General features: G+C 43.6%; 1 protein-coding gene across 3 annotated transcripts in view; it reads right to left on the bottom strand.

Annotated features, from left to right (window-relative positions):
• Window positions 1–26,163, bottom strand: part of TAB2 (TGF-beta activated kinase 1 (MAP3K7) binding protein 2) — a 280,656-nt gene that overhangs the window by 87,002 nt on the left and 167,491 nt on the right. For 2 of the 3 annotated variants that reach the window (XM_085611640.1, XM_085611643.1), the window contains exons 3-4: window positions 18,933–19,120; window positions 9,712–11,221 (exon numbers count right to left, since the gene is read on the bottom strand). In XM_085611640.1, coding sequence (XP_085467766.1) covers window positions 9,712–11,221; window positions 18,933–19,034 — 1,612 coding nt within the window. In that variant the 5' untranslated portion in view covers window positions 19,035–19,120. Of the gene's footprint in view, window positions 1–9,711; window positions 11,222–18,932; window positions 19,121–20,510; window positions 20,620–26,163 lie in introns of those variants that run through there. The other variant, XM_085611642.1, reaches the window with a different exon arrangement.

Genomic DNA, 26,163 nt, shown 5'->3' with positions numbered 1-26,163 from the left:
AGGGGTATTGTGGGAGATGTAGTGGTCTTGGGAGATTTGGGAAAGCAACGGGTGTTTCAGTAGGAAATCACGTGGTAATAGCAAAGGGTCACATGGGCTGCACACCAGGTTTAAATTTGGGTAGAGGCTAAAGACAGGGAATAATTCGTTTTCAGATGGTGAGAAAAGGATGGTTGCCGATTAGCAAGTACGCAGAGGGTGAATTTCAGCAGGAGGGTTACGAAGCACAGTCACGGTTATGTGTAGAGGGGAGTTACGGATTTAAGAGCTATGAATATGAATGAAAGGTGTTTTCACGGGGAGGAAAGGAAACAGGGAGTAGAAAAGGGAATACAGAGAGAAAAGGTTTTTTAAAAATGAGGGGAAAGAACGAAGAGTCTGTGTGTGGTGTTGCAGCCATAATGGTTTAATGTGTGAGATTTTTGAACGGTTGAAATCTAGTAAGGAGAAAGAATGTTGCTCGCAATAACAGGGGACCATGACGTTTTTAAGGGTAATTCTGTTTCAATGGCATGTGTCAATTAAGGAGGAATGAAGGACAATTTAAAAGTATAAGATTTTCTTCACATGAGATACTCATAATATATTACGGAGGATATTTTGTAATGTCTGTCTTATTGTTAATTTCAGTTTCCCCTGACGAAGGGCCAATCAAGGCCCGAAATGCATTGGGTCAATAAACTGCTTCTGATTAATACAGCGCTTGTACGTGTTCTGAATTAGAGGTTCGGATGGCCCATTTTGAACATGAGAAAAAACCTAAGGAAATGGCTTTCCTTGCATGACGGTTTTACGAAGTTCTAAGAGTTAAATAGTGAAAAGCGATTTGAGTAATACAGGAGTAAAATGGTTTGATCAGTCAGCAAGAATATGCAAATGCAGCATTGGCAGTGCCACTGGACACAGGGTGAAAAGTCGCCCCGACATGGTGTGGACATGGTGGTTCAGTCACGCCTAATCACACAAGGCAGCAATGAGAAGTAATTGAAACAGCTCGCCAAAATATACAACTCCTACTATTAAGCTTTAATCATGAATTTTTCAATACAGGAGTAAAGTATAAAGAGGAATATCCCAAACTCAATGCATTAGATCTCATGGTCCAAGATTGTCATGAACACAACAATCAGAATGATAGACTTGTTTAATACCCAGTTTGATAAACAGATACAAAAAAACCCAATTCAATACTATTTGTCGGATTCCCTAATCCCTGGCAAATAGCCTTGTCATGTAAGCCCATCTAGGCTGTTGAACAAGTTACTTACCTTTGGTAACTCCTTATATGGTAGAGACTATCTAGCTGCAGTTTCCTGACCTTAGAATTATGCCCAGGCGTCAGTCTAGATCCAAACCTTTTTGTGAGCATTACCCCTTCACGCAGATAGGTGGCATTCTATCCGCATGGTGTTGTCCGGGCCTGAAGTGATGCGCGGGGTGTCTACATAGGCGCCACCCAAGCGCACTGTCAGTCTCTTTTTATTACTTTCCACACCAGAAGCGCGGAGCCATAAAGAACACTGACCAATGCTGTGGAAAAACTAGGGCCCTAAAAGGGGAACTGCCCCGTCCCTAGAAATCTGTTTGGGGGAGGATGGGGGTCGGTAAGGAATCTGCGGCTAGATAAAGTCTCTACCAGATAAAAAGTTTCTGAAGGTAAGTAACTTGTTCATATAATAGAGAATTTTAGCTGCAAATATCTTACCTTAGAATAGATACCCAAGCAAATCTCCTAGGAGGTAGGTCTGCAAAACAATTTCACACCAAAGCGTCTTGTAGGACTGAACGGACGAGGTGCCCATCTTGATGGATTAGACTGTCCAGGCAGTAGTGGGTGGTGAACATGTGCAGAGAAGCTCACGTTGCTGCCTGGCAGATGCCCAGGACCAGAACACTGCTTGCTAACGCAGTGGTGGAGGCAGTGGCTCTGGTGTTATGAGCCCGTAAGCTCTCTGGGGGTTGTTTCTTGGCCAATACATAACAGATTTTAATACAAAGTATGATCCATCGCGAGATTGCCCATTTCTGCATGACCTCTTTTTTTCTTTGCTCTGACATACCCCACGAAGAGTTGATCATCCACCTGGAACCCTTCAGTGCAGTCAAGTTAGAACGACAACGCGCTTTTGCGTTCAGGCTGTGGAGTCCCACCTCTTCCTTAAAGAGAAGTGGCAGAGCGGTAAAAGGTAGGCAGGGTGGTGGACTGGCCTGCTTGAAAGGCAGTGACAACTTTCGGCAAAAAGGAAGCTCTAGTGCGAAGAACCAGCTTGTCTGGGAAATGTTCAGGTAGCGAGGCTCAGACGACAAAGTCTGAAGCTCACCGACCCTACATACATATGTTACTGTCACCAGGAAGGCAGTCTTGATGGCAAGGAGTCTGCGAGGACAGTTGTGCAGTGGTTCAAAGGAAGCGCACATCAGAAAAGTGAGTAATAGATTAAGATCCTACTGAGGCAAGGTGAAGGAGGAAACATGTGGCAGACCTTTCAAGAACCTATTTAAAACAGTGGATCTGAACAAGGAAGGCTGATCTGTCAACCGCAGAAAGGCTGAAATGGCAGAAAGATAGCACTTTAAGGTACCCAAAGCAAAGCCCTGCTGGGCAAGAGAAATGATGAAGGGAGGAACCTGGGGGGGATGGTCATAGGTATGGGTGTCAGAAAGAGGGCCGGCCTAATTCTCTGTACACCATGCCATAAACTTGTCCCAATGGCAGGCTGTCTTGGTAGAGGGACGCCTGGGTGCCAAGATAATATTGCAGACCTCGGGGAAGAAGGTCAAAAGCTGCCAATTGTCGCTCCTCAATCTCCACGCCTGGAGGCGGACTGTTGCCTGATCAGAGTCCGTGCTAAACAGCTCGGGATACCAAACTCTCCAGATCCAGTCGGGAGCCACAAGGACGACCTGGGCCCAGTCGTTCCTGGTCATCTGGAGACCTTTGAACAGGAGTTGTATGAGTGGAAAGACGTACAGGAGGCCTAAGCTGCACGCGAGAGGAAAAGCATCTCTGAGCGAGAGCCACCTTGGAAACTCCTTTGTGCAAAACCGCTGATATTGGGCATTCTCGGAGGTGGTTAACAGATATAACCAAAGGCCCTCCCCACTGCTGACAAAGACCTTGTACCACCTCTGGATAGAGATGCCACTCGTGATCCATTAGGCATCTTCAACTGAGTTTGTTCTCCCTGGCGTTCAGTGTCCACCAGTTGTTGAACCACCAGGGATAGGTCCTGGTGTTCCATCCATGTCCAGAGGCAAAGGGCCTCTCGACAAAGGGTCCACAAACCCACTCTGCCTGTTTGTTGCAGTACCAAATGAGGGTGGTGTTGTCGTGAGCACCTACATTAGCCTTCCCTTGATGGAAAGCAAAAAGGCTTTCAATGCCAGCCAGATCGCCTGGAGCTACGAAATTCTGATGCGGAGTCCATATTCCGCTTTGAGACCGGAGGCCTCTGATCTCCACCTCTCCCAGGTGGCCGCCCCATTCCAGGAGCAAAGCATCTGTCTCTGAGAAGGGAGACCCCTGACCCAGCCGCGGTTCGTCAGCCACAACTGTAGATATTTGGCAGTTCCCTCCGAGATCTGAACTATGTTGCGCCCTCTGGAACTTCAGAGGTCCCACTGCAGAGCCTGCATATGTCATCACAAGAAGGATGTAGGAATCCATAAAGCCCAACAGCTTCAGAGTCAGTCTCACCGCAACCAGGGTAGAGGCAGAAACATCAGTATCATAGCTTGAATATCCTGGACTTGACTATCCCCGTCCAGCTCTACACAGCCGGAGGTACCGACGGATAGAGCGGGGCCTCATTCATCTGAGCGGATGCCAGGTGGAGTGAGGAGAGACCCCCTACGTTGAGGGGATTTGAGTATTACTCCACGAATACTCGGGAGTGCTTCAGAACCTGCATTCAAGTAGGTTTTGTATTTTCATTTCTTTTTGGGATAATACACTATACAGCAGTAGCATGGTTATTCTGGTCCTGACGAAAGCCTGATTGGCGCTCAATCAATAGGCTGAAACATGTAGACCAACTCTAGGACACTAGCAGTTATTGCTTTTGCACTGTTTTTTAGTCTCATCACTTGGTCAGTTATTAATAAAATGGTTGTACTGACCCAGTAGATGTTTTTAACACTTGCACTCACTGATTTTGTTTTTGTTTTTCTGCACTGCTTAAACACCATCAACCACATCTAACTGCACTTTAGCGACATCATATTAGATTTGGAGTTGTGAATTTCATTTCTTCTTCTCTGTTCATACACCACATAGTTCTCCTGAACTGGCGGCGAGTGTATGGTTGAATCCTAAATGATGATGTACGCTACTTTTAGTGGCTGATGGGATTCAATATCAATGATACTGTTCACGTTTGTGCTGTTTTCCTGACTTCCTAAATTTTGACCCTGGTTTTCGTTTGTCGTTATTGCATTAAGGTAAAGGGATTGGTAACCATAGGGTCGGTAAATATTTTTCCCTTTGACCCCCCACTCAAAATTTATTGTTATATCGGGAGGATGAGCCTGAAACTGCACTGTGTCCAGAACAGCTCAGATGAAAGGGAGAGTTTAAAAAGGAAGGCGGTGTGACCTCGGCACATTAATAGGGAACCCCAGCGAGTGCAGTAGTCTAGAAGTGGGAGACAACTGCCCAGGGCGAGCCCGCCGTCGACAGCCAATCGTCGATAGGGGAAGACTCGTACCCCTGATCTCTACAGATGAGCTGCAACCACCCCCATCACATTGCTGAAAACCAGAGGGGCACTGTTAAGGCCTATTGGGAGCACAGCAAATTTACTGAGCTCGTGTTCTACGGTGAAGGTCTGTGGGCAGGCAGGATGGGAATGTGGAAGCTCGCATCCTGCAAGTCCAACGTCACCATCCAGTCTCTTGGGTCCAAGGCAGTCAGGGTTTGAGCGAGCGTGAGCATTTTGAATTTCTCCTTTTTGAGGAAGAAATTGAGAGGGCGCAGGTCTAGGCTAGGATGAATGGCTCGGTCTATTTAGAGCAGCAGAAAGTAGCGGGTATAACAACCATAACCTATTTCTGCCATTGCCACCCTCTCTTTGGCTCCCTTGGCCAAGAGGGCCGCCACTTCCTGACGTAGTAAGGAGAGATGCTCCTCCTTTGGCTGGTCACAAATGGGTGGCGGGAAAGTCACTAAGCGGCGGAAGTAGCCCCTTCGGACAATCTGAAGAACCCAGCAGTCTGATGTTATCGACCTCCAGTGGGGCAGGTGTTGGCATGTCCTACCTCACAATGGGTGCCCATTGTAGTTGGAGGGCAAACTAAAGTGGCTTGGAAGCTGCGACTGCTGGGGGGAGGAAGGGGTTGGACTGGGAGACCCACGGGGTCTGTGGGTATCGCATCCCCAACCACGCTGTGGTTGCTGGGTGGGTAAAGACGCAGCTGGAAGCCCCTTCCGTGGCCACGTAAGGAGCGAAAGGTGGACTGGAGTTGACGGGGCTATGGAAAGGCCCAAGGACCTGGCCGTAGCTTTGCTATCCTTGAAGTGCTCCAACCCTAAGCCCACATGGTCTCCAAAGAGACGGGAGCCAAAGGTCAGGTCCATAAGCGATGTTTGAACATCCCCTGAAAAGCCAGTCATCCTCAGCCAGGTGAGGTGCCGTAAGGCCACTGTCTAAGAAACCACTCTGACTAGCGAGTCAGTTGTGTTCAGCCCACAACGGATTGTGAACTGAGCTGCATCTCTCTCATCTGCCATTGCTTGTGAGAGTATGACCAGAGCCTCCTCTGGGACCACGAGCAGCACCTGTGCAACTGAATCCCACAGAGCTCGAGAGTAACATTCCAAAAGGCACACTGTGTTAATGGGCTGCTGAGCCAGGCAGGTGGAAGAAAACATTTACTTGGACCACCAAGCTCTATGTTGTAGGGTATTGCATGAAGACACTGGGGTCTCCTAGGGTGGGGCAGTGGCGGTGAGCAATTGTCCTGTTCACAAGGGTCATTAAATTGGAGAAGCGGTCCAGAGGGGCACTCCCAGATGAAGCACTTCTGTCAAGATGTTAGTCTAGACTACCACTGAGGGCAGACTAAGGTCCAGGACCTCCTCCCCCTTTTCACTACCACAGCAAAAAACGCTCTCTCCTCCGTATTCTAAGTAGGAGGGGAGACTATACCAGTATCTGAAGAGGGGTCTAGTACACTGGCATCCGCCAATTCCTCACACCAGTCCATTTTGGGGTCTAGTGGCTGGTATTTTTCAGGGTCCAGTGGCCCTTCCCAATCCTCCCCAAGTACCAACTCATAAGAATAGGGCTCAGGCTCCGAACTGGCTGCAGTGGGTGTCTGACACCGAGCCAGAGGGTCATCAGAGTCAAGGATGAGAGTGGGGATGGCGCCAGTCACGCCAAAGGCATCTGCATCGAGACCGGGAAAGGTCAGGATGGTATAAATGGTGATGGTCCGGAACCATCCGTGGATCCAAGGGCCAAAATGGAGCCGGGAGTGGAACTGCCAGTAGAGAACCAGAAGAGGCCCCTCCTGAACATGCGGGGTCCACAGGTGCACCAGCGTTGATGGGCAGCCCAAATATGAGGTGCATAGCTTCATTAAATTCGTGAAGTTGGGTGGGGGTAGCTCTGGCTTCTGGAAACTCAGGGAGGCGCAGTAGTGGACCAGGCACTACTGCTGAGCCAAGCCTCAAATTACGACACTCCCTCGTTTCGTCGTATTAATTCGTCAGACTAGGTGAAGTCAAAGACATCTTTCACTTATTGCTGTTTGTCTTCGTGTGGAACTTACCAGAAGACGATTTTGAGAGAGACGAAGATCTTGGGCTCCGTGACCCATCTAGAGGCCTTCCTCTTGACCGGGACCATTGTGACGTCATACGTCGAGAGGCAAGGAGCTTGAGAAAGCGCTCCCTCAGGACCTTGGGGTGTATGGAGCAACAGTCAACGCAGGCTTTTGCGTCGTGGTCGCGCTCGAGGCACAAGAGACAAACAAGATGAAAGTCTATCAACGACATCAGTAGGTGACAGGTGCCGCAAGGCTTGAGCCAGCTTTTCTAGTAGACATCCTGCCACACCAGAAGAATTCTCCAAAAATTTGACAAAAGTCAAAAAACAGTCACTGAAAAAATGACTGTGGGTAGCTCTCTCCAGGTCTGCGCCAACTGGTGTGGAAAGAAAAGAATGGATGTCCGCGTGCTGGGGTGGCGCCTATTTAGGCAGCGCACACATCACCTCTGGCGCGGACATAGACAACGCCACGCAGAGCTGAATGACGCCACTTATTGGTGACCAGGGGTACTGCTCATGAATAATCTCCAGATCCAGTCTGATGCCTGGGGATAATTCTAAGGTAAGAAACTGCAGCTAGAAGTCTATCATATTGTCCTTTCTACAGGCTGTAAACTTGCCTCGTAACAAACAAGTAGCTTCAAAACCACTTTGTACACTTGTAGCCGTTTTTACACTATACTTTCTGAAACCTCACAACCAATGGCAAACGCTACAAACTTCTGGGAGAAGCACGTATAACCTATAATAAAAACAATTGCCAAACCATACGTCAGAGCTGAACTACAAATCCTTCCACATTCTCTTAACAAGTCAGACATTTTTGTTCCATCATGTGGTGGACTCATTACTAGTCCGGGCATTACAAAAAAGAACAAACATTGGCAAAGCCAATTTGCTGATTCAATGCAATTAAAATAAGACACAATGTCCCCTTCACCCTCGTTCTCCCACTGCACCCTACAGCAAACTGCAACTGCCTTAGTCTCACAAAATAAATAAATAAAAATAGGTTAAATGTCCACAGGATTTTCAGGGCGAAATGGGGGGGCGGGGGGGGGGGGGTTGAGGCGACAAAGAATAGGAAGTGAGTTGGGAGGAGGGAGCAACTGAGGCGTTTTGTGGCAGGGGATAGAAGAAAGGCAATCCAATGAAAAGCACAAGCATACCAAAGCCAATTGTTTTTGCATATGCAAAATCCATAGCCTTTGTCAATGCTTTTTTTTTTTTAACACATGGCTTAAATAAAGGGTGAAAAAAGCACTATGACGCGGTCAGTGCCGACTGCGGTATAGCACTTTTTTTTAACCTATAAGCCATGTTGCACAGCAGCCCGCGCTGGAGTGCAACATGTAAACAAAATTGCGAACGGGGGTATTGAAAGGGGGGAAATCAATGGAGGTCGGAGGTGGTGGGGGTCTATTATTTTTGGAGTGTGAGGAGGAGGGGATGAAGGAGAGGGACTACATAGCATGCGGTCTGGTGCATGCAGGTCAGAAAAAAAGAAAACATTTGCTGGCCAATCAAATGACACTGGCCAAAGAAAACAGAAATTGGTCCAAGCGTAACGCCATGGATGAAGACTCCAAAGCCCAGGAGGAGGAACAGCTGACCGATGGGAACCAAGGAAACAAGAGTGACATGGGAACCAAAGAAACAAGAGTGACATGGGAGCCAACCTACGATAAAAGTCAGGTAATTAATAGGCAAGCTCTAACCCCTTTAAAGTTTTGTTTTAAGAAAATAGATTTTGCTGACAGTGCCTGCGTGCTGTAGGCGAAACCTCAAAAGGGTGCTAGGATGGGAAAACCAACGGACAAGCTTGGGGGTGAGGGCGTTAAGGATGAGGGAGAAGGACAGAGTGTGCTTGGGGGTAGTGGGTATTTATCAGGATGAAGAAACAAAAGAGGGGTACATCTAAAGAGCTAGAAAGTCTGTGCACTCTCAAAGTGTTGACCGGAAAAAAAATTAGTTAACTAAATGCGAGCACTTGGAAGAATACAAGTTATGCAATAAAAACGAAGGTAAAGAGGTTATGTTGCAGGATGAGACAAATACAATTAGATGGTGGCAAACCACTGAATAGGAAGCAAGCACATGAGAAACAATGAAGCCAACCAAAGCTCTAAGCTTTTTCATATGGTCCACAAGAGGCTTTAGTCTGACAGCTAAAAGCTGTCTGGTAAGTGAGACCTAAATAGCACTGAACATTGTTAATCTGCATAGATGTCCAAAACAGAGCAGGAGAAGGACAGATATGTATGCTTGTGAAGCAGTCAGCAAAAAAAATGATGTAAAGGATACCGGAAGCCTTATTGAACAGGGCTCTGGCAGGGGGAGCAGAGCCAACTTCCATAGTGTCAATATACTCTTATTTCAATTCAAAATTGATGCTGGAGAATCTTTCACCCTCTCCAAACATTTAAAAATGTGCACATGGAAGTTTTTAATTGCCACTGAAAAAGCAAAACTTGTTTATCAATGGAAGGAATGAACTGTAAGTCTAACAATTAAGGAAGAATTATATAGTGCTGTGTAAAACGTATTTACTATGTAGCATGCTGCACGAACACCATCATCTCCATTCATCTAAATTGCTGTAGAGTTATAACCTGTTTTACCAATTTGCACACAGGATATAGTGGAGAGAGGTGTGCTAACAAAAGAACAAGGTAAATGAGAGCGGTTTACTAGAAGAGCAAAGGAAAACAAAATAGCAGTACTGCAATGCTGAGATTTCAAACTCTATTTAAACGCTAACATCTAACAATGCAAATGGTCTCATCAAAAGTAGAACCTAACAATCAGAAACGTATTTATCTGGATAATGATGACTAGCATATCAAACTTCAAAAGGCACATGAACGAAATTGAATGAACATTATGATTTGCAGCTCACAATTTTTAATTTCATATACAAAAAGAACCAGACATTTTTTACCTTGGGTGTAGGCAGCATCATCTGATCCCATGCTCAGTTTCCGTGCATCATTGAGCCTATCCATGTGTGCTAACATAGGGTCTGTAAAATGCGAAATACCTTCCGGGTCTCCAAAATGATCGGGAAGATTTAAAATATTTGTTGGTTCAAATGTTGGGGAGACAACGCCTGGGGAAACAGCAGGAGGTTTGTTCGGAGAAACTGTGATTTTAAAAGTGTATTTTGTGTTAGGCTGAGTGACTACCACTCTAGGAGAGGTGGCTGCAGTATTATTGCCTACTGCTCGACTCTTTCGTGGCTGATGATGAATGAATGCAGGGCCCATGCTTACTTGACGAGACATATTTCGCGCAGTGGCAACTGATCCACCAGGGTTTGTTGAAATGAATAGGGTGGGCTGGTTTCTCAGAACCTGATCATCACCCACCTGGGAATTTGCTGAAATGTAGACCTTCGGTTGATTTCGGTTAATCAATTCATCTGTATTTGGTGGACTTGCAGCTATGTAAACAGTGGGTTGACTTCGTGTTAAAGCCTGATTGTTGATGGAAGAATGGTTAGAAGAGCTGCGACCACCTGTTGATCGCAATGTAGAATTATTCCTTTGCGGAGGTTCAAGCTTGATTTCAATTTGGTTTTTGCGAGGTCCTGTGGAGATATTCTGAATGTTGTACTGAGTATGAGAAGATGATTGTGGATTACCAGATGAATGAAGCATTGGCGGTTGAGGAGTAGTAGGTGAGCTGATGGGCATGTAGACATGAGAAGTCTGGTGGCCCTGTTGACTTGACTGTGATAACTGTGATGAGGTATGTGTTGTAGGAAATGATGAAGGAAGAGTAGTCCAAGGACCTGGCTGAGAAGGCTGATACACCTGTTGTGGGTGCATTGGGGTAAACTGTGACATCCAACCTGGCTGTTGCTGCGTCTGTCGGGCCGTACCACTTTGAGCTGTGATGTAAGGCCTGATATATATAGAATTTCCTGGTGGATTGTTAAGTACAGGTTGAGGGCCACCATGGATGTGCAAAGAAGTAGGAGTATTACGACCAGTCTGAAGATTCGGGCTTAACGTTACCATAATTGGGTTAAATCTGGGTGTTTGGATACCCGGACCAGTCGATCCCTTGTGGCCCACATGAAGTCCAAGATGCTGTGCTGGGTTAGAAGAATTAACTGCATTTGGCATACTAAAAACATTGAAACCTGGTGGAACTTGAGCTGGTGCAGTCTGGGGGTCCTGCTGAAACAGATCATTGTTGGAGTGACCACCTTGCAGGTGTCCATCACTAATGCTGTGTGCTAGCGTCCTACCCCCATTCATTCTACTGCCATCTCTTGGATGGTGATACATGTGTTGGGACTGTAAATCCAAATTTAGCGACGTCATGTGATTTCGTAAACTACCAATCCCAGTATCATCCGAAAACCCTAAGTCTCCTTCACCATAGAGATACTTTGTACTTTCCCGTGTAAGAAATGCACGGCATGCATCCAAGTTGTTTTTATTCTGTTGGAGAGGAGACAGAAAACAGTTCAATTAAAAAGGTGCATTTTTTAAAGTTAATCAATATTTGACCATATAAATGTTAATTAGGATAATTTTCTGCAACCATGCAAGACATGCTTGAAACATGACCAAGATATATATATGGTAAATATTACCCCACTTTTAACCAGATGGTGGTGCACCATTAGTGCCTACATCAAGACGAGGTCGTGACTGTATAAATGTTTTTCAGAAAAAGAAGCACTTTTGTACCCTTCAGTTCAATTTCGCTTTCAATTTACATAAACACAAATATTTCTCAAGGTTAATAACTTGTTATTCTCTCCCTCGCGTGCAAAGCTGTATCCACTAAAGAGAGAGAAAAAAGTGAAGACTGCCAGTTTCTGCAATATGGACTCACAATATCAGTGGTCAAGGAAATCGTGTTTGCTGAAAATCTTCAAAATAAGGTAAACTTATGACCTTCAAGAAACTGCAATAGTCAACACAAAGAAGGGCAAACAAGTGTTCAGAAACGGTTGTGATGAGCATATGCCTCATCAGCCTGGCCCACAAAGTTATTGCTCACTTTGCTTTATCTTTAAGTTTCCTTTCTGCACACATGCTGTCATTTTTCTCTTTAAAAGAGGGCTTGCAGAGGGTTTAATTCTGTAACAAATTATGAGTGCATGAGAGATCCTCGAAGCTCTGATCATTCCCCTCATATCATACAACATCATGTCACTGTCATATGCTGATATGGCTCCTTATGTCCTGCCAACTATCGCTCAGTATCTCAACTCGTATTCTACTTAGAGGTACTGGGATGCGTCTTCAAATGCCTCACATCACACCTCTCCTCAAGCAACCAAGTTAACACTCTCCCGTCAAGCATCTACCACCGCGCTACCACACAAACAGCATTCATACATATATCCATCTTCATACCCACAGCAGATTAGAATCACCTTTCTTCTATTCTCGAAGTCTTCCACTTATCTGCTACTTTTGAAACGGTTGCATTTACCATATTCTATTCATCTGTGGACTCACTAGGCATTGGAGGCACAGCTCTCAACTTACTATACCTGTCTTACACAGCTGCTAGGGACTAAAAACTCAAATACCCCAGCCCTACTTCCAGTGGGAGTCTGACAAGGATCAGTACTCAGCTACCTTCTCTTCTCACTATACATCACCTTTGTCTGCGACTTGTTTTGCTTCTCTTATGATCACAACCCCATAATCATTGTCTTACACAACTCCTAAAGTTCCTCCTGAAGTGCATCTCCGTTTTCTCATATCCATCCGCCACTTGTGGGAGTTGATGCTGAATTCCAAAATTAAAGTAAGTTACTTAGCAGTCTCTACTGCACTCTTCTTTCTCACTTCCATAATCCTTTTTCACCCAAGATCCACTCGTTTTTGCACCATCGACTAAAATCATAAGTGTTGTCTTCAGTACACTGATGGTGACAGAGGCCTTAATGACCAACCCAGCCACTGCCTTCGAGAACTCAATATGCACCACATCTGCTCATTCTTACTACTATTCAACTGTAATCCAACTCACTGGGTTCTTAAGTAAACCAGAGTTTAACAGCGTGTGGACTGGCCAACTGAATTACTCCTTCTCACCTTTTGACAAGGCTGTCAAGTTTGCTATCTGGCTCTATTCACCCTACTGAATGATACTCCCAAGCTTGGCTCACTGACCGGAATAGGTCCTTTCACAAATTTCAAATATTAGTGTTAAAATTAACAAAGAACATGGCCTCTAGCTACCCCCATCAGTTTATGATGCTACACACCAATTCACAATATTAGATCCCCAAATAAATCTTCTGACAACACCTAACCCACTGAGTGCCAGCTCGAATGTTCAAGCCTTCTACCCATGCAACCCCTTTCACTGAAACCCCTTAATGACTGACATTTATACTATTGACTCACTGGAGTTCAATACTTCACTGAAAACATATCTACTACAAACTTAAACGTTGAACTGCTGATGCCCCACCCACCTTTGATGGTTCATAGAGAATATGCTGTATGTGTACTTTGTGTTCTTTAGCTATTGGCATGTTAAGCTTTTTACTAGGTTTCTCTTTCACAAGCAGTACATTGGTTCCATCTATTAATGGATGATTGTTTGCAGTACCTACCATGAGCCAATTTACATTACCTATGTTCAACCATTGATGCAATGTGCAACATTTGAACCAGCCGCCAGGGTCATTTTGCAGGCGCACGCAAACACTTACAAAATGCCCCAGTTGAAATTTTTTGCTGTTCAGTTCCATTTTTATAAAAAACACGGAGGGTGGGCACAGCAACAACCGGAGGGGGATGTGGGAGTCTGTCAGAAGCAAGGTGGATTGTGAGTGCCGGAAACAACATGGATGGATTGGCTGGTGCCTGAAAGCAACATGGGGCGGTGGAAGCAACTCAGAGGCCGTGGATGGGCAGAGGAGAAGCAATGGGCGAGACAATGTGGAACACATTCGCGGGCAGACAATGGGGAAACACTGGGAAGGAGAAGCAGCAGGCAAGGTATGTGGGGAAGCAACATAGAGGGCAGTGGTGGGGGAGAAGCAGCAATGGACAATAGCAACATGAAGCCGTAGGGAGAAGCACACTGGCAAGAAAGCAAAGAGGGAGGACACGAGGGAATGTAACATGGAAGAGATGGGGTGAAACAAAAGGGAGGGGGTGAAGCGCTAGGGGGACAGAGTGCAAGTAGAGAGAAGTTAACTGAGACACCTGGGAGTAAACATACACTCTCTCGTGGAGTGCTTAAAATAAAAAAAACAAGCAATAGTAATACCATTAGGTCTCCCTTTAACCCCTTCGACGCTCATGACGGAGCGGTTCCGTCATGAGCGTCGGTTGCGCTGTGCGCATGACGGAACCGCTCCGTCATGGCCCCGCCCGCGCTCAGAACCTTCAGCACCGCGAGGAAATCCGCGCAGCGCTGAAGGGGTTAATGAACTGTGGTATGGTAATGTGAAGCATCAGAGGAAAAAAGCATAGCAATAGATAGGCATTTGTATGGAAGCAAAGGACTGTAGAATGTATTGTTGTGGGTTAAAGAGACCGATGACATTTGCACTGTCAAATTAGAGTCAAAAGTTCATATAGGTTGATAATTGCCTTTCTCTCATCCATGCTGCTGCCAGAGAAAAACACATTTTCCATTTATCGAATACACTTTAATAGCATTCCAATGTCCTGTGTGTGCCCCTGAAAGTTCAAGAGTAGGCATCTGGATAAATAAACAAAATGATCATAGCTTTGTGGGAGCACACACATTCTGCATAATAAAAACATTTACTCCAGGATCCCAACATGTGGCTGGAGCTAAATCCCCCTCTCTAGTGATGCTCACATACATGTTAAGCCAGACCATAAAATGTTGTGCACTGAAAAGCGAGCAGTGCAAGCACGTAACAAGTCAATCAACAGTTATGGTACAGAGGCAATGCTCTGTGGTAAGAACAAACAGAAGATTGACCAGCTGGGATACAAATAAGAACCAATGGTTTGCAATGAGCAGGCTCCAAACCCCTAAATATTCTTGGTAAGCCCGCAATAGGCCTCGAAACACACATGGATGCGCCATGTAGTAGGCTATACCTAAAAACAAGCACTGTCCAATCCGAACGGTCTAACCTTTCTAATGAGAGTGCCAAGCTATTAGCTTTGCTAAAGCTTGTATATTATGGATTGGTTATAAAACAATTAGAAATAGTGGACCACACTTAATTTGATATGTTCAATCTTTATCAATGACCTGCTTTATTTTTCACTCAGGAAACTCTGGAAATAACTTTTTTTTTTTTAAAGTGTCAGACTGTAAAAGAAAACACTTGCCAATGACTGGCTGACTTTCTACAGGACTCATTACTGAAACCTGTTTAAGCCATTTGCTCCTCCGCAGCAGCCGATAGTGCAGACTCATGTGCGTACCTACAGGAGCGGAAACATCTCTTTTTCAGTCAAAGCAAGCAAAGGGTGCAAATCAGATATCTGCATAAAGAAATGAAAGTAAGATACCAAAGATATGCAGGTTCTCAGTCAAAACATTTTTAGACACAGTATACTCTATAGATGGCATGATCACCTAGCAACATCCAAGATTTGTAAGGAGAGCTCACCCTTAAAGTGAGTGTCTTTTATTGAAGTATAGCGCTGGGACACTCCCTGGAGTAGGCGTGCGCTATACAAATGACGTTTCATCCATGCATTCATTATCCAATCTTTGAGGCTGAATCATGAGAGTATAGAAGTCAGACACTTAATAATTTACTGCAAGTCTAGGAGCAGGAGTGACTGAAGGGATTCAGAATGAATCCAAAGAGGAGTCATGAAAATATGTCACGGTCACAGACTTCCAGGTGTAGGGATATGCATAGCATTTATGCATTAACAATTTGTACTAAGGTGTAAAATGCTGCACAAGGAAATAAGAAAATAATTCTCTTGCAAGCTTCTTTTCCTCTCAATGAATCCCACTGAAAATATTTTTTCTCCAGGAAGAAACAGTTTGTCGTATCCCCACAAATACTGGGAGGTTTCGTGCCCATCACAACTTGGACATGCCCTTGATAAGAGTAGTTTTGCATGTGTATTCAAATTAGGCCACTAATGTACGGAGGTACTGTTCCGATAGCAGAAAGAAGTAGTGGTGGACAAATCCAAGGGGATCCTCAAAATTATTTCTTGGTGCCCTTACACATCTAAAAGGATATCATGCTCCAAATTAGGCAACAAGCTGAAACTCAGTAATGAATACCCACCAACTGGCAGCAAATGCACTCCACAAATGCCAATTTTCACAATACCGTATTCTGTGAAACTGGTTTAAGTATCTGCATTTTTAAAGTACTTTTTTCCACAACATGGTTCAACTTAGGTGTATGAAAATGTGTATCATGCCCCCTGAATTCAGGTAACTAACTTTCTTGCTATTTTATTTCATTTTAAGGTGTTACTCCTTTCCTTAACTTGCTTGGAAAACGACAAAGCAAAAAAGTGTGTTAACATTCAGCAGTACAGTTTCCTCTTCCAATTAAAAAGTAAAAATTATGGATGCCAAGCTCTACTCAAAAACCTTGACCTCTAGGACCTGATCCACCCAGATCAGTCCGGCTTCATCAAGTGTAGACAGACGCACGATAATCTACAGAGTGTGCTCAACCTTCCTGAAAAAGCCACATATTAAAATATACTGGCAGTACTGTTAGGTCAATCAACAGGGTGGACTGGCCCTTTCTATTTTATACGCTGACACGCTTTGGTTTCTGTGACCCATTCATAGCAATGATACAGGCCAATTTTGCAACACCGCAGTCTAGAGTACTGATCAATGGTGTGAGCTCTGAGCTTTTTCTCCAATCAAGGGAAGGGGATGAGGAAGGAGTGCACCCTCTCTCCACTTTTATTTGCTCTCCGTATCGAAACCCTAGCGGCTAAAAACTGTTCTATAACAGCCATTTAAGGCGTCACATTTGGTTCTGCAAAGCACAAAATATCCTTATTTGCTTAACGCTGGCCTCTCCAGGAGGAATTGCGCCTGTATGAAGACATGGCAGACTATTAATCTGACAAAACCCTTCCTACTCAATTTGACGATGCCCAACACAGACATGGAAGCCCTGGTAGCCTCTACTCCCTTCCAATGGGCTAAAAAAAAAGACATCACTTATCTCAGCTTTAAAATCAACCCACAGTTGACAGACTTGTATCGGGCCAATTACCCATCGCTTCTACAGCAGTTGAAATCAGATCTCAAATGATGGGCACCTATGTATATTTTGTGGCTTGGCCGCACGCATGCTATTAAGAGGATGCTCTTGCCCAGAATCCTATACCTTTTTCAAGGCCTTCCCATTGAGCTAGAACGGGAGTTCCTGCTGACTCAGCATACACTAGTCACCCACTTTATTTGGCAGAATCGTAGAGCCCACTTGCTATTTAGACTGCTCCGACTTCCGAAAGACGCAGGAGGGTTAGCATTCCCAGAATTTCAACTTTATTCCAAAGCGGCACAATTACAGATTATCTCTGAACGGTCAATTCGTGAGTCGGATAAACATTAGTTACACATGGACAGGGCTATAGTGGGAAGAGTTATCTGGGATGCATTATGGGAACCAAAAACAGACCACCCACTCAATGCGTATTTGAGCACCAGCACGAAAACGGCTCTTAAGACCTGTTATGAGGTAAAGCTGGCATTTCCCCTAACTTTGTTGCCCGGTCCTTATGGTGCTTGGAGAAGGGGGGCAGGAGTGCTGTCTCACCCTCTCAGATCTCTTCAACAACTGTGATATTTTAACGTTCGAACACTGCCACCGAAACCTCCACCTCTCAGACTCAGAATACTGCAGCAATACACAACTAAAACACCGGGCACTCCACCCAGAGGTTAGCGTGGCCGCCACTAGAGAGCTCATCCCAACTGAACAATTTGTTAGGAGAGTAGAATCCCTCCAGGGGAAACACTTCCTTTCTGTACTCCTTACTGCTCACCATACTTCTCACCCCCCAGCCACGCCACCTTGCTTTCTGGGAACACACTTTAGGGAAAGAAATTCATGAAGCAAAATGGAGAAAACTCTGGAGAGATATTACGAAATGTAATCATTCTATAGGCATAAAAGAGGCTCATTATAAGTTACTCTATGACTGGTACCTATATCCCACTAAGCTGAACAAATCTTCCACAACACTTCTGATTTATGTTGGTAGGGGTGTGCAATGTTGGGTGACTTTCGCCACATATGGTGGGACTGCCCAACGATTCGCCCGTTCTGGTCCGAGATCTTAGCATAAATCAAAGAAATTCTGGGATACCCACTCCCTGATGCCCTGGGATTCGCATTATTAGGCCTGCGAGCGAGAGGACACCCTGAAACACCAAACTAAGGGTGATAAATCTATTATGTGGCTGTGTTTGGGCGCGGCTAAATCGGTTTTAGCGGCAGCCTGGAAGATGGAGGCTCCACCACTGATGCGCTGGCATGCTCTTTCAATTAAAAGGATGGCAAAGGATGAAAAGGATGGCAGACATCTTTCTGGGCGATTTTAAAAACTTTGAATTAACTCGGGGGCTCCTTGGTATCCCATCTCTCCAGAGGCCTGCTGTTAACGGCTTGCCCCTCACGAAAAAAGGTGCTTCATCTATACCAATTCTAGAGGTGAAGAACAGGCCTCTTTAGTCTAAGATAGCCTCCTCTCCCATTGCCTGCACCTCTCGTACGAAACTTCTCCAGTAACAACCAGATCCATGTACCTTAATTGTCTTTTTTTTTTTCATTTCTTTCTTTCTTTGTTGTTATGTTTGATGAGATTAGGGGTTTTGGGGGTTGGAGCAAGGGGGGTTTTTGGAGGAAAAGTTTATTGCTCGACATGTTTTGGCGTATAGCAATTTCATTACATGTCTGTAATGATTCTGAATCGATCCTGCACCCGATGGACACTGTTCAATGCATTGGCTTCTTGGTGGTATAATTAGGGGTTGTAATGGGATGTTCTACTATTACATGGTATGTGTAAAATCCAATAAAGAGCTTAGGAAAAAAAAGTTAAAACTTTATTTCAGGCTTTAGTAAATAAAATATTTGTACAATACACATGTATATGGTAAATTAATATCTATTTTGTAAACGTTTGTGTTTTGTTTTTAAATACTTCAATAAATTACATGTAGTTATTGCGAAGCACTCACCTGCTGCATGCACCGGGACACAACATCTTCAGGCACTTCAGGAAACTTTTGTCGCAGGTCATTTAAAACCTGAAAATCAATTTGCGGGCTCTCTTGGTCCATTCGTATACTGCCCGATAAGAATTAATGCTCAAGAGGCAGTCCTAGGCCTTAATGAAGCCCGAACTCTTCTTCGGTCCATGCATTTTCTGTTGGGAGGGAGGCGAGGGGAAAAAAAGAGAAATGCATTATTTAAGTGCTCCTTTATCAAAGGCAGCAGTGCAATTTTATCAGCAGCCTGTTCCCGTGAAGATTACATTAAGTATTTTACTCTGAAGTAATAAACAGAATTTTTACTGGCTGACCAACTAATACTGGAAGGCTTTCCACAGAGAGGGTACTGCATCGTGTCACACAACTAGAGTGATGAAAGACCAGTTTTGAAGATATTTAGGACCCAGAGGTGGAATAAACCTTTCGTTTTTTTCCCCCACACTATTTTTCTTCAGACAAATCAGTAAGTACTAAAGAAAAGAGCACAGCTTGGCAATCTGGTCGTTTCATGACCAGCTCAAAATGACATACTTTTTTGTAACTGGAATAAGTTACTTACCTTGGGCAACGCTCTTTCTGGTAGGAAACTACTGCCGACTCCTCACCTTTAGCCTACCAAAGATGCCCGACTAGAGCTGGCAAATTTTACAGCAATGCTAGCACATGTAGACCAGTAAGGTCATGCCCTGTGGCTCTAAGGAGACAATCAACCTGGAAAGGTTGGAGTGAATGCACATAAGTGTCACCCCTGCGCACAGACGCCATTTTTAAAAAAAAAAAACTTTCTCCACCTGCACCCTTACACCAGACCACACAAAAAAATTGAAGGTACCAGTGTGTAAAAATGTAATCTGGAATCTTATGATTGCCAGGAGTCTAGTACATAGACTGGGAGCGCATTAGGAATCTGCAGTTAGAGTATACACCTGAAAGAGTGTTACTGAAGACAAATAACTTGTATTCTGATGGGTAATTCTAGCTGCAGATTCCTCACCTTCTGAGTAGATTGCGAAGGAGTATCTCCCAAAGGATGAAAGTCTGAGGAGGGTACTTCATATCTGGAAATCCTGCAGGACGGAAAAGATTTGTTGCAGATTTAGGCAGAGGTCCAACCCACCCCTCTTTAAGTGTCAGGAATGTGGCGGGTTTCTTCAAAAAGAGTAAGAACCCAGAGGATCCATAAACATACCGCCCAATCACATTGTTAATTACGGATTGCAAAATCTTTATGAAACTTCTGGCAAATAGGTTCAATCATATAGCATTCAAATTAAGCCACTCAGATAAAAAGGATTTTGTCTCTGGCAGTCAGATGTTGATAAATACAAATTACTTAATGGAGGCTCTCCTTGTCATTCCTGTAAAACAAATTCCAGCTGCAATTTTTCCATTAGATGCCGAGCATTTTAGAGAAATTTGTGTTTCCCCTCCCAGATCAGGAGGTGTATGCAGAACATGTATAACCACGCTGAGGCAATGAAGATTTTCAATGCATCAGAGGCTAGGACGTTTAAAGCTCAATGGAGAACCAGACAAGGCTGTTACCTTCTCCCAAATTTTGATTGCCTTTATCGAACCTTTGGCGATCGTCAGTCAAAAGGATGGGTTCATTCCGTCAACTCTGTCACAGGTGGATAAACAAACTTTGTGCAGACCATACAATGCTGATCCTGGATCCAAATAAGGAAAAAAGGAGTTTAATTCCTTTCAAATCTTAGGAGGATATAACATTAATAAAGCAAAAACTGATATAATATTATGCAATTGTCATTTCGAAAGTTCTTTAACTGAATTACAACACTGTGTAGCTACTTAACGCAAGAGATTTAAGAGTGAGATTTACAGAAAATGTGGAGGATAAACTGAATTGTAGACCTCTCATTAAAAGTTAAAGCGCATTAGGCAAGAGGAAAGATGTTTCTACTTGTCCTATTAGGCAGAGTGGTTTGACAAAGATGGCTGAGCTTCCATTTAATTTCCCCCTCCATGTGTTCTACATTCAACTTTAAATAAAAATAAAAAATAAAATTTAAAAATTGAGTCTAGGATTTCATCTTTCATCTGGCAAGAGTCCAACTCCAGACTGGCACTAAGTACTTCACTAATATGTGTGGAAAAGGAGGCCTACCATTTTCCAATTTGAAATCGATTATTAAGCACATTTTTGCCCAAAATGCATTCATATTTAGAAGGGTGCACACATCTATATTTTAAGAATGATTTCATGAACATGATTTTAAAAGAGAACGATATAAAATACATTTTAAGATTGGTTAAATCCCCCAAGAAAGGTTCAATAAAAAATAAAAAAATAAATAAAAAAATAAAAAAATCTGTGTCTTCGCAAATGGAAACCTTCGTTTTACACGAACTATTACTTCCTCTATGTTAACCAGGCAACTTGCTTGGGTAAATTGGGGTAGGAAAAATGGGGTAGAATTGATAAGGCCTTTATAGCAAGATAGAAGGTTAATGGTTTTACAAAGCGGACAGATTTTATTAAAGGCGATCGATGGAAAACAGGGGGCCAAAATTGAGATGGCAATTACCAGCGATACATACTGCCTAAAATGGTCATGAAACATCTTATACGCCGGGTTAAAAGCAATTCATATTGATAGGATACTCTTAAACAAAGATTTGGTTATGAATTTAATTGAGCATCCAGTAATAAAGAAGTTAGGAAACTGGTGAAAGCATGATGTCAGGATGCCCTCTTTCATCCACCATTGCTGCCTTGTCTGATATATGGATGTTGTCTGAGAGGCATCCCCAGTGCTGAGCCCATCAAGCAAAGTTTACACTGGAGTGTCTAAATGTGCCAACAGGCACGAGGCACAAGCAGGATACAAAAGGCTAAGAGACCAAGAAGCCTCAGAACTATTAGGACTTTCTGGAGGGGCTGGAAGGCTCTGAACACTATGGTGCCCATAAATGCTCCTGTAAGGGGGACCCTCTTTACCAGCCGGAGGTGGAATTTCAGCTCAATGAGAATACCAAGGATGAAAGCAGTGAGATGGTTGTTTGCAGGTGATCCGTGACAGACTGCAAAGAGCCCGTCTTAAACAGCAAGACTACGAAGATGGACTGCCACCACTGCCATGATGGACTGTAGTGAAAACTTGGGCCTGACGCAAGACTAAAGGGCAGAATGGGAGACTGAAAGTCTTCCTTCAACACAACATATTGGAATGAACACCAGTGGGACTGTAGGCTCTTTCTCCACAAATTGAATTACATGTCCCACAAGTCCTAGAACACAGTTACAGATGCCTTCCGTAGAGCAGATAGACCCTGGGCCAGGGTGATCATTCTGAATGTGTCCTTCACAAAGAAATCATTCAGGAAACTAAAGTAAAAAATTGGCCTCAGACCGCCATCTTTTTTTTTTTAGGCAAATGGAAATAGGGGGGAGTACCACGCGTCAGCTTTCCTTCTGGGGCATGTTCTCTATGGCTCCTTTGACCGATAAAAACTGAACACCTCAGGCTGAACATGCCTCTATCCTTGCCAAAGCCTTGGAAAGAAAAACTTTGATTTGCAATTCATGCCAAACTTGATTTGAAGAGAATACTATCAATGCACTTTCCAAAGCCCCTCCCCTCAGGATCAATTACAATTATCGGGAATTACACCCCAAAGAAAACAGGAACGGTCACTAACAATCTCCATTGCCAACTTTAGAATGTAATACTTGTTGGAGATTGATCCACTTGCCAGAAACTTGCTTATCTTTATCTGCTTTACTAGATAAAACGCAAACTAAAACTGCCTACACTACTCTAAAATAGATTGCTTATAACACGTTTGTAATTAATCTATGATTTCACACACCTACGGCACATGTGCAATAAGAACCAAAATAATCTGAAAAACAAATATTTGTTATTGTCCAATAATAAACAAAAGTCAAAACATAAAGTTCGAACAATCTATGGTTTAAAATGAGTACAACTATACATGCTTCTTTTATAAGCAATAAAAGTGAGAAGTAAGGACTATCTAAATGCGAAAAGAAATAACTGGAAAACAAACTGCCGGCAAACTGAGATGAGGTGCACAAAATGATTCATCATTACTCAGAGATAGCAGAAAGCCAGCCACCCCTAAAAGACGGTGCAAGGTCTGAAGTGATAACATCATTCAGCATATCCGAGGGACACCTTTATGTGTGTATATTCTGTACTCAGATGCGCTGTAAACGACAGCAGCTACAAATGATATGACGTCAGATGCAGGTTGCTACGTGTACTTGAAGCTAATTGTCTAAATATTCAAGCCTCTAAAATGCATTGGGGTCACCACGTGCTGGATCTATATGGTAACTACTTTGTGTCTGACGTGGCAATCCATACTTTATTAGATCCTAATATGTTTGGTTTAACACCTTCTATTACACCTAAGGAAATGCTTATTAAAACTTAAAAGCGACAACAGTTTGACCTACTTCATTAAAACATTTGCTTCTTAATGCTAAATAGGGGCGAAAAAGTCGAATTAGGTATTCGACATGTGACACACGTGACACTTGCTGCAACACAGAATCATGGGTTACACCAAACAGTGGAGTAGTAATCTCAAATCATATGACTCCTGACTATTTCGCTTTTCACCAGGATTCTGGTAGGCACCGGGTCACAAGGAGTGGCAGTTCTATACAAAAACTGCTTACCTAGCTCAGTACCCACTATTTTCAGGCTTCACACTGCCTGTAACTATTGAGTTTTTACACTACCCTTTGTTTCAAAATACTCCTTCACCTAACTTTTCTGGTCAGTTTTTACTTAAAAGACTGCCACAATTACATAACCTACTAGAACGTATCACTTACCTGGTAGCTAGATGTTCCCTCAGTGCTAATTCTGGAGAGTGGGGAATCCTAACTTATGACTGACAGTACCCTAGATGTTCTTGCGCCAATCTTTTTTACTACCTTATCTGAAATGGCCTTTGATTCAATTATCACGAGTCTCAAGCACTGTAAAGGCCAAATCCTAGAAGCTGTATTAGGGAAGAATATGGAGGTTTACATCCAGAGTATCACATTTCTAGTCTCGTCCACTCCTTTTTAGGTCACAGCCTACCAGACATCTTGGGAACATTAAGAAAGTTGACCTAGGAATGCATTCTGCCCATTGCCTACCATGGACTTTGTGGTTTGTAACTCACATTTTCTGGCTTTCTATTTACTGGCTTTATTTGCTTTAGGCTGTACAGCTCGAGTTAGTCACTTCTGTTGCCCATTCCTTGTTTACTATATTCTTCCACAAACTTGCGTTCTGTAAACAGGCCTTTAAATCTTGTCACATTTGCAGTACATTCAAAGATGGAGGTCAAAGGTCAGTATGAGTCTTACAGGGAGCTTGGTGTTTAATTTTCTTTCTCGGACTTCAAAGAGAGGATTTATCTGACAATGGTGATGGTTACTGGGGATCTTCTTGAGGAAGATTGTACAATGTTAGTTTTTTCTTCCTAGCACACAAAAAAAAACACACTGCACTCTACGCCAACACTCTATACCGCTACACTCTATGGCAATTCACTCTACTCTGAAACAATCTACTCTACGCCACTGCATTCTACACTACTCTACGTCACTTCATTCTAAGCTAAGGCACTCTACGCTATGCCACTACTCAAAACCAATGCACCCTATGCCACACCAACTACTTTGTACCACTGCACTTTACGCCACTATACTCTACAACAATCTACTCGAGGCCACTGCACTCTACGGCACTAAAAGATATGTCGCAACACCATTGCACTCTACGCCCCTGTATTCTACTCTGTGCCACTGTACTCTACGTCACTGCTCTTCGCACCACTATATGCCACTGCACTCAAATCTATGCCACTCTACATCACTCTACTCTTCCACTGCATCCTACCCTGCACCATTTCACTCCCTGCCACTTCACTCTACTTTGCTACACTGCTCTTTCTGCCACTCTACTGTGCATCACTCCACTCAATGCCAAACCACTCTAATCTACTGTGCACCACTACCCTTTACAACACTACTCTACACCACTGCATTCTACACCACTTCACTCTGCTCAAACAATCTACTCTATGCCACGGTCTACAAAACTATTCCACTCTGCGCCACATTACGCTCCACAGCGCTGCACTCTGTAACTCACATTTTCTGGCTTTCTATTTGCTGGCTTTATTTGCTTTAGGCTGTCCAGCTTGAGTTATTCCCTCCCATTGCCCAAACCTTGTTTACTGCATTTCTCCACAAACCCGCTTTATGTAAACAGGCCTTTAAATCTAGTTCTCATCTTGTCATATTTGTTGTGAATTCAAAGAAATTGGTCAAATGTTAAGCGGTCTCATTCCAAGGAGCTTGGGGTCTACTTTTTTTCTCCGACTTCAAAGTGATTGAATTTATGTGACAATCCTGCTGAGTACCTACGAAAGAGGAGAGAGTGTATGGTGTTTTTTTCCTAGTACAATACTACAAAAAACTGTGCCGATATGTCAGAATTAGTACAAATGAAGCACTCCACTCCCTTTTAGCCATGTGGAACAGCCACACTGGTGTACAGAATGACTAAAACACAATGCAAAGCCAAAAGGTCCCATAGGTGAGACCCAATGGCTTTGCCAATGCTGGGTATTTAAAAAAAAAAAAAAAAAAAAAAAAAGTGGGTTGCAAACCCTCCAATCCCGGCCATGCTTATTTCCATCTACATGAATTACCCAAGCATCATAATATTCTGTAATGAATAAATTGAAAAAAAATTCGTATACATCCAAAGCCTAATATTCTTTACCTGTCCGACTTTTTGGATATGAACTAATGATACTCTAAACGTTTTCTCTATCTGAAGGATTATATCTGAAATAGATTGTGTATACAAAATTAAGGGGGTGCACCATCTGTTACAAACTCAGATGTGCATATGCTACCATAATTTCACATTCTGCCCTATTCAACATGTGAAGATGTGCAGGGTAAGGCAAAAAAGAATGGATAAACAATCTAAGAGGAATGTGGGGAATCATTGGGGGTGGCGTAAAGTCTTCTCGGTGATTAGACCAAGCTTTTCGAATTTACTGCATGCTCAGTTAAGATCTTTATCCTCTTTTTTAGGAGTAGGTCTAAAATCGTAAATTTAAGATCATATGTTTGTAAGATCAGCGCCAATAAACTACTGGTGTAGTAAAAGAAATAAGCAATTTTTGAAAC

The sequence above is a fragment of the Triturus cristatus genome, chromosome 6 (assembly GCF_964204655.1).
Source record: "Triturus cristatus chromosome 6, aTriCri1.1, whole genome shotgun sequence".
Lineage (NCBI taxonomy): Eukaryota > Metazoa > Chordata > Amphibia > Caudata > Salamandridae > Triturus > Triturus cristatus.
Note: the sequence above shows the minus strand (reverse complement) of the source record. Positions and strands in the feature narration are given on the sequence as shown.